General features: G+C 64.7%; 2 protein-coding genes across 2 annotated transcripts; both read right to left on the bottom strand.

Moving 5' to 3' along the window:
• Window positions 1-1,806: 1,806 nt before the first annotated feature.
• On the bottom strand, window positions 1,807-4,527 carry MNEG_4534 (heme oxygenase; the record flags this gene model as incomplete). The annotated part of the gene is made up of 8 exons (XM_014046992.1): window positions 1,807-1,875; window positions 2,137-2,202; window positions 2,541-2,618; window positions 2,834-2,971; window positions 3,279-3,373; window positions 3,607-3,706; window positions 4,062-4,268; window positions 4,489-4,527. The coding sequence occupies 8 exons, from the start codon at window positions 4,525-4,527 to the stop codon at window positions 1,807-1,809; spliced, it is 792 nt and encodes a 263-aa protein (XP_013902446.1).
• Window positions 4,528-5,586: 1,059 nt separating this feature from the next.
• Window positions 5,587-7,807, bottom strand: MNEG_4535 (hypothetical protein; the record flags this gene model as incomplete). Its single annotated transcript, XM_014046993.1, has 5 exons — window positions 5,587-5,812; window positions 6,154-6,240; window positions 6,482-6,774; window positions 7,301-7,387; window positions 7,646-7,807. The coding sequence occupies 5 exons, from the start codon at window positions 7,805-7,807 to the stop codon at window positions 5,587-5,589; spliced, it is 855 nt and encodes a 284-aa protein (XP_013902447.1).
• Between the last annotated feature and the right edge of the window lie 107 nt (window positions 7,808-7,914).

Here is a 7,914-nt window from a genome sequence, read left to right on the forward strand (position 1 = left end):
CGGCGTCTGCGTCGAGGATCAGCTTGCGGGAGCTGCGGTCCGGCAAGTTCCGAGGTTGCAGCGGCGCAGGCGGGCCCCACGCATACTTTGGATGGCCGAATGCAGCGGCTATCGTGGAGCTGCAGCACGGCGGTGAGGAGGGCGTGGACGCCGCTGCAGTGCCGGAGAGTTGGCGGCCCCGCGCTGCCGCAGCCGCTGCCGCTGCGGCAAGCTGGGATGTTGCGGCAGTTGAGGAGGGGGGAGGAGAGGATGCAGGTGTGGAGGCAGGGGATGCTTTTGTGCGGTTAAGGCCGGGGGGCAGCAGCAGCTCCGGAGGGTCTGAGCCGGATTGGGACGGGGTCCCTGCAGCTGTGGTCGGGCGGATCCGCGCGGGCGGTCTGCAGCAGCCAGCCTGTCCAAGCCGGCCGCTGTCAAGTGGAGCAGCCGGCGGCCAAAGGGCGCCCACGATCCTGCCGCGGGAGCCCCGCCGGCGCGCCGGCGGCAGCCTGACGGCGGCGTGCGTGCTGTGGGCCGGCGCGAGCGACGCGGCGTTCCGGCCGCCGCTGCGGCAGTGCCTGACTCATGAGGAGATCGTGCGGCTGGGCGGGGGGCGCGGCGCGTAGGCGGCCGTGGTGGATGGGATGGCTGCGCATGGGGTGTGCTGACAAACTGCACTCGGCGATACCTGAACGCTCTGCACGCCAAGTGTGCGAGACTCAGTCCTGAAGGGAGGGTCTGCAACCACCTGCGCGGCCGGCGACAGCTCCCTTAATGCACACCTGTCCCCTGCAGCACGCAGCCAGTAGCCGCTGTTACCTGATTTGCAAATCCTGTGCAAGTGCTCGCCGTCTGGAAGGCGCGCCGCTTGCCTGTTACCATCTTGGGCTTGTTGCTGCACAACCTCACAGGAACCCTAGCTCTTCTGTCGGGCATTGAAGTAACTACCATGGTTTCGCGTAGACAAGACGAATATTTGTGCTTGTTACATGCGTTTGCAGGCAGGCAGGACAGCGCCCCGCACAATGGCGCGGGCGACGCAGCATGCGGAGCCCCCACCCCCACACAAACGCCACTCCAAACTTGGGCAGCCGCCGCCGTGCCTCGCCGTGTTGCTAGCGTTGGGCGCGGCGCGTGCGGGACACGGCGCGGCGGTGCGCACTCTCTGCGCTCGCAGCCTAGGTTTCCACGCGCAGCCGCCAAGCAGCGGCCCGGGCCGCTGCCGCCCGCGGCTGTGCTTGGAAGGACATGCCCAGCAATTGGCTGCTTTTTTGGGGTGTGCACAGATGAAAAGCAACTCTTGTGTCCCCGCCTGCCGCACATGCGGCGCCCGTGCTGTCAACGTCGCAACCACGACCCGACATAGCAGCGCGCCGCACCGGAGGCAGGGGTCAGCGCGCCTCAGCCAGACGCACGGGGCTTGCCCCCACTCTCGTGGTGGCAGACGGGACATGAAACGCAAACGGCCGTGCACCGCCTCAAAAGGTAGCGGTGCAGCATGCAAAAGAGGCACCCAGGGGTGCCCTTCCGCTCCGCTCCTCTTCTCGTGTTGCCCACGCACACTCACAAGACCCGTTGAAACGAATGGTGAAAACCCGTGCACCAAGGAGTGCAGCACCTTCCAGCCCGAAGACACCAACACATCGCCCTTCTGAAAACCAGGATGTCCAGGATGTCCTGACACGGCCAGCAGTTAGACGGGGTCGGCTGCCACGTCGGCCTGCTAGGGCGTCAGTGCCTCGCAGAGGCGCCGCACCGCTCAGACAGCATCCCTGACAGCACCGAGACGGGTGACATCACGGTGACGTCGCCGGGGTCGCCGTGCGGCCGTCAGTGGCCCCCCGACCCCATGATGAAGGGCATGAGGCTGCCAGAGTACTTGAAGGTGTCAGCGGTCTCCTGCAAACCAGGGGTGATGAGGAGGGACAGCAGAGCATAGCAATTAAATGGTGGGTCTCCGAGATGACGGGATGGCCGTGATACGTACGAAGGCAACTTCGTAGGCAGACACAGAGCCGAGCAGGGCGAGGTCCAATGTGCGCCGGTTGGGTGGGCAGGCAGCAAGCAGCGGGGCGCGGCTTTGGGGGTATGCACGGTGATGGGGGAAGGGTGGGGGCGGCTTCTGCAACTGGTAGTCGGTGTGGGTGGTGCCGGCCGCACCTGCAGGCAGTGGTCCTTCTGCTCGCGCGTCCAGCTCTCAGACAGGGCGTTGATCTTGGAGCGCACCTGGGGATTGCATGTTTGAAGAGTTTGGGTGGGGATGCATGTGGGTTGTATAGTCGACAACAGAGAGAGAGGAGAGTGGGGGCTGGAAGGCTTTGAGGATCAGCCGACGAGAAAAGGAGATACACTAGCTGCGCCAGCCCGCAGCTTTGCGGGCTGCGCAACAGCGCAGCCACATAAAGCAAGGCCAGCAGCAACGCACAACAGACCGCCGCTTGGGCGCCTGTCCTCGGACTCCCTCAAAGCCATTGCAATTCCATGCCCCGCAGGCCAACCGGAGCCTGCGTGGGAGCGGCCCATCAGCTGCAGCAACCCCTGGCTGCGCGGCCCGGACGACTCACCGCGTCCAGCAGGGGCGCCACGTCCCCGTCATACTTGTAGAACTCAAGCTCAGCGTTGTCCAGGATCATGGACGACACCTGGTCACGAGCGGGAGTGTGTGTGTGTGTGTATGTGTGTGCGTGTGTGTGTGTGTGTGTGTGTAAGAAAGAGATAATGTGTGTGTGTGCACGTACATGCACGCACGCACGCGCTTGCGAACATGCATGTACGTGCAAGCATTCGCGCGCAGGGGCATGCAACAAGAGCACAACTACCCAGCGCACGGCGCTGCACCAGCATGCGTCACGCCCACCTTGGACCCGATCATGCGGCCGCCGGCTGTGTGTGCGAAGAAGTAATTGTAGTAGTGGCAGATGAAGGCGGGCGGGTCAGACACCGCGAGGCCGTAAAGCTTCTGGGCATAGGCCAGGCCAGGGCTGTCGGCGGGCAGCTGAGAGGGTGGGGCATGAAAGGGTGGAGTAGGGCAGGGCGGTGGGGTGGGAAGGGTGTGACGGACCCTGCCGCACGCACAGCCGCCCATGCACACACACTTGTTGATGTGTCTATTGTGCTGCTGCTTGTGCGAGTGATCATGCTCTCAATAAAATGCTGCACCCATGTGCGCGCACGTACGCACACCCGCATAGACGCACGAAATACACACGAGCACGCACGCACACACACACACACTCCGCACATGCGCCGCAACGCGCCAACGTGCGCATGCGCGCACGCCCCCACAGCGCACCCCCTCCAACCTGCGGGGCTGAGATGCCGTAGGTCTCCTGGAACCACGCCAGGTCCTTGTCTATCGCCGCCACACGCTCCAGCCCGGTGCCCTGGAACTGCTCATCTGCAGGCGGCAAGGGCAGCGCGCAAGGGGCCCGCGGCACAGGCGTCAGTGAGGGAGTGAAAAAGAGGGGGCAGCACTGACAGGCGGGGTCATGCGCAGCACTGACAGGCAGTGGGCACTGCCTGCATGTCAGCGCCCCCGCACAGAAGCCCAGGGTCCGCCCCAGCCCAGCAGCTGCCGAGCTGCTGCCCAGCGGGCGCCCTGCCGCCGCATAGCGTGCCCATGTGGCTCACATTCCGGGCGCTCCGCCTTGCTGATGATGTCCTCAAAGGCTGAGTACACCGCGCGGCTCTCAGCCAGGAAGCGCACGTAGCCCTCGCGGGTCGGCTGCCACTGAGAGACGTGAACGGCAGCGGCGCGGCGAGGGGGAACCGGATGGGGGCGGGTGAGGGGCTGGGGCACATGCTGAGTGCTTTACGTTTCCTATGTCTATGGGCAGTTGAGGGGGTGAGGCTTCATTTCAAAAAGGGGCTGTCGTCGAGATCATCGCATTCAAGGGGCCTGCTGCTGCGGGTAGCTGCAGCGCTGACGCCCTGTTCTGCGCGGCACCCCTGCAGCTGCAGAGGCCAAGTGCAGGCCATCCAGGGCGGCGCCGGAGCAAAGCTGGCTGCCAATTAAATCGTTGCTCGGGCTCCAGCATCAGCAGGGCCGCAAACCTCGCGCCGCGACAGCTGGCAGCGCAACCCACCGTGGGCATCGGCCGCGGCGACGCCTTCTGGCCGCCCTCCTTGGGCGCCTGATCCCGCGTGTGAAGCTTCATGGCAACTGCCCGCATCTCCCCGATGAAGCCCTGCTTCTTCAGCTCCGTGGCGCTGACCGCTCCGTGCGCCCGCACACGCAGCGCGGTGCGGCGGGGGGCGGCGCGCGCTGCCGCTGGCCGCGCTTGCGCGGTGCCCTACGTGGTGCGTTGCGCCATTGTCCGAGCAAGCATTGTGAAAGCGTGTGAAGACGCGTTTTTCACGAAGGCCGTTGTTCTTGCGGCCGCGCTTCCGAGGGCGGGTCCATGGGAGGCAAAACAGTGCAATCACCAGATCCAGAGGCTTGCACCCGCGCTGGCTCTACCGTGAACAGGGCTCCCTGTAAGACCATGGAGCGCGCATGCACACGCTTCCCACCTGCAGGCTCCGCATCATGGATCGCTTGGACGCGAGCATGCCTGCTCCTAGCTGCTCCTGTTGGCGGGAAGCCTGCTTGCTTTCTCGCCGTGCGTGCGTGAGAATCAGCTATTATGACACAATGCCTGGATGGCTGTGCGCCTCGTGAGGTTGCATGCGACCCGCCGATCGTCGGCGTTGCCCGCTCTTCCAACTCCTGTGTGCTCTGCTGCTATTGCAGGTGCGTTGGTCAGCGCCAGTCGGTCGCAGTGATCAGCACCGTTTGCATCAAACTGGCTGATCTTGCCAAAGTCATTACTTGCATAGGCCCACCAGCGAGTATCGGGCCCACAGTGGGGCTGAGGGGCCGCACCACCATTGACGTTGACCAGGCAAGCGCTTGGGCCAACAGGGGTCAGCCGAACCAGGCCCCCCACCACAACGAAACTTGACTGCGCCTGTCGCTAGAGCTTGTAGCTCGTTTTGGACGTAACACCTGAGACTTCCTTACATCAGTTGACGTGTGACAGGCGCAAAACGCCCGTCAGCAACGCGGGAGGTGTTGGCGGAGGCGCCATGCTGGCCAGCTCAGCGGCGGCCTCGCGACTGCACGCTACCAGTGACATGCCAAGCTATTTGTCAAGGGTGAGGGTACGATTAACACAAACACAATCACTTGAAACCAGCTCACTTGAATTCTGCATTTGGTCCAAATAAGCTCTAAAGAACTACAGCTCGCCAGTGGTCAAACACACACGTTTGATGACTATCATGACAGCATCACTGCGACAAATGTCCATCAGGAGCCGATGCAGCCGGCAGCTGCAGCGACGCCCCGGACGGGCTAGCCAATCACGCCGAAGCCCTCCCAGCAAATGCACTGCAGCACCACACGGCTCGCCCCAACGGGCAGGAATTCCGCTCGCGCCTGAACGCCCACCATCCCTGCGTGGGACAGCAGCGAACGCCGAAGCAAGCGGCCCTCCCACCCGCACAGCCGCCGCACAGGGTGCGCAGGCAGCGTGCACTGCGTCGTCCACGGGCGGTTGCCGGGAGTCCCCTCACATCCGCTCCCCGCTTTTCTTCAGCCGCCGCCCCGCCGGCTGCGCCGCGCACCGGTCACTGCTGTGGCGGCGCCGTCTGCAGCGCGCGCGGCGCGGCGCCCCCCTGGCCGCCGCCTCCCTGGCTGCCGCCAGCGCCAGGGGGGTCCTTGGGGCGCAGCGCCTCTATCTCGGGGGTGGTCGGCACCAGGACAGGCGCGCCCGGCGCGTGGCCGCGGCCGCGGGGCGGCTCTCTGTAGGGGGTGCCGTCGGCTTCGCGGAAGAAGCCCTTGTAGGTGGCCGCCCTGCCGCGGCGGTGGAACGCAAGGAATCGTGGTGATGACGCGTGTCTTGGGCGGCTGTCGCGTAGAGGGACCACTGCGTGCATGCGGGGCCTACGTAACGTCTCCTCTCTGAAAACAAAGCCGACGAAGACGCCCATTTCTACCCAACAGCCCCACACCCTCAACAACTTTCGGCCACCCCACGAACCTGAGAGGACCCCTAGCCTTATCGAAAGGAAGTTCTGGTGAAAGCAGTCAACACATGACCCTAGCAGGCCGTGCCCTTGTGCGCTAGACCCCAGGCCCATCAATACATACATCCTATAAATGCTGTCCTTCAAAACATAATTTGTCAGCCCAACCTGAAGTTTGAGTTTGTGATGGCCTTGCCGATTGTCACCCAGCCGTCACGCACGTTGTGGTCCACGCCAAACAGCTCCAGCCGCCGCCTGGAGCATGGCACAGGGAGAGGGAGGGGGGTCAGCAGGGGTGGCGCACGGGCGTGTGGGCCCAGCGGGGCGAGCGGTTGGGGCAACGGAGTGCGAGCGGGGTGTGTGGGCATAGAGGTCGTGGCGGCCAGCCGCCGCCGGCCGGGCGGCAGGCGCCCTGACGCGCCAAGCCTTGCGGATGGGTCGCCCGCAGGCGACGGGGAGCGGGCGGGGGCTCCCCTCACGGCAAGGCCGGCCCCACGCGGCCGCCTCGCCGGGGCGCCCCGCCGCGCGCGCTCCTGCAACAAATACCACGTCCCGCGCAGCAGCGACGGCGTGGAAGCGGGAAGGGACCAAGTGGACCGGCCTGTTTTCTTGGCTTGCTCGCCTGCCGTTCCAGAAGCGCTCTATGATGCCGTACAGCTCGGCCGGCTTCTCAGTGCTGCCTAGCGGCGGCTCCTCGCTGACTAGGACGTCAATGTCCAGGTTGGAGTGCAGCAGGTGGGCGTCGCGGTTGCGGTCGGGGGCGCCGCGGACGCCCACCAGGCAGTGCTCCTGTTTGCGTTTGTTTTGGGGGGGGAGGGGGGCGTGTGGTGCTGTCGTGTCAGGCAGGCCTGTTGCTGGTGGTTGATTTGGGGACGTGTGCGGGGTCGTGGCGCTATGGGTGGGGGTAGCGCATGTCAGGAACTACTCTGATAGGTCGAAGTTCAAAGGGGGTCAAAGGGTGCGGCCGCACGAGCGCGTGGGCGCATTCACCGCTGCCGTGAGCGCGCGAACGCTGCGGTGTGTCGGCAGCATTGAGTGTGTGCGTGGTTGCCTGGGTGCGTGCATGCATGTGGGCTGGCGTGTAAGTGTGTGCATGTGCGTGCAAGCTTGTGCATGTGCATGTGCCAAGAGTACAGGGTGCATGTCGTGCTGGGGGGGTTGGTGCACGTAATGAACAGCACATGACAAGGAGGCGCATGGGCTCGGCTGTCATCAGAAACCAGTGACGCTGTCCCGATGATGCCTGCGGCCCAGCAGCCCCCTCGATCCCCCACGCACCCCATCATGTGCGTGGTCCCCCCCCTCCAAACCCCACCGTGGTGTGCACGAGGACGCTCTTGCGCCACTGATTCAACTCTGACTGGTACCTGCGGCCCCCCTCAGCGTTGGTCTTCAGCCACACCTGGCCATCAGATAACGCATGATTGCGTGCGTGTGTTTGTGTATGTGTGCATGTGTGTGAGTGCGTGCGTTTTTGTGCATGTGTGTGTGTGTGTGTGTATGTGTGCGCGCGCGTGTGTGCGTGCCTGTTTCTAGGCTTTGGTGATCAAACAGCACGACATTGGTCTGAAAGCAGGGCCGTCCATTCAATCCCACTGGCAGGTACTGAGGCAGACTGATACGTGCACAGCTGGCGCCATTTCAATGCAGTAGGGCCGACCCATTCGTCCCCCTGTTGCGGTATCTGCTGCTGCTGCTGGTGGTGCTGCTGCTGCTGCTGCCGGTGCGGCTGCTGCTGCTGCTGCTGCTGCTGCTGCTGCTGCTGCCGCAGCTGGTGCTTCCGGGCTGCTGCGCAAGCGCCGCCCCTCACCACGTCCTCCATGCGGCGGAAGCCCCAGGCCTGCAGGCACCTGCGCCCCTTCTCCAGGCCGTCCTCACAGCCACACCACCTGGGGTGACGCAGGGTGTGCGTGTGTGTGTGGGGGGGGG

Source organism: Monoraphidium neglectum (assembly GCF_000611645.1).
Source record: "Monoraphidium neglectum strain SAG 48.87 unplaced genomic scaffold scaffold00634, whole genome shotgun sequence".
Classification (NCBI taxonomy): Eukaryota; Viridiplantae; Chlorophyta; class Chlorophyceae; order Sphaeropleales; family Selenastraceae; genus Monoraphidium; species Monoraphidium neglectum.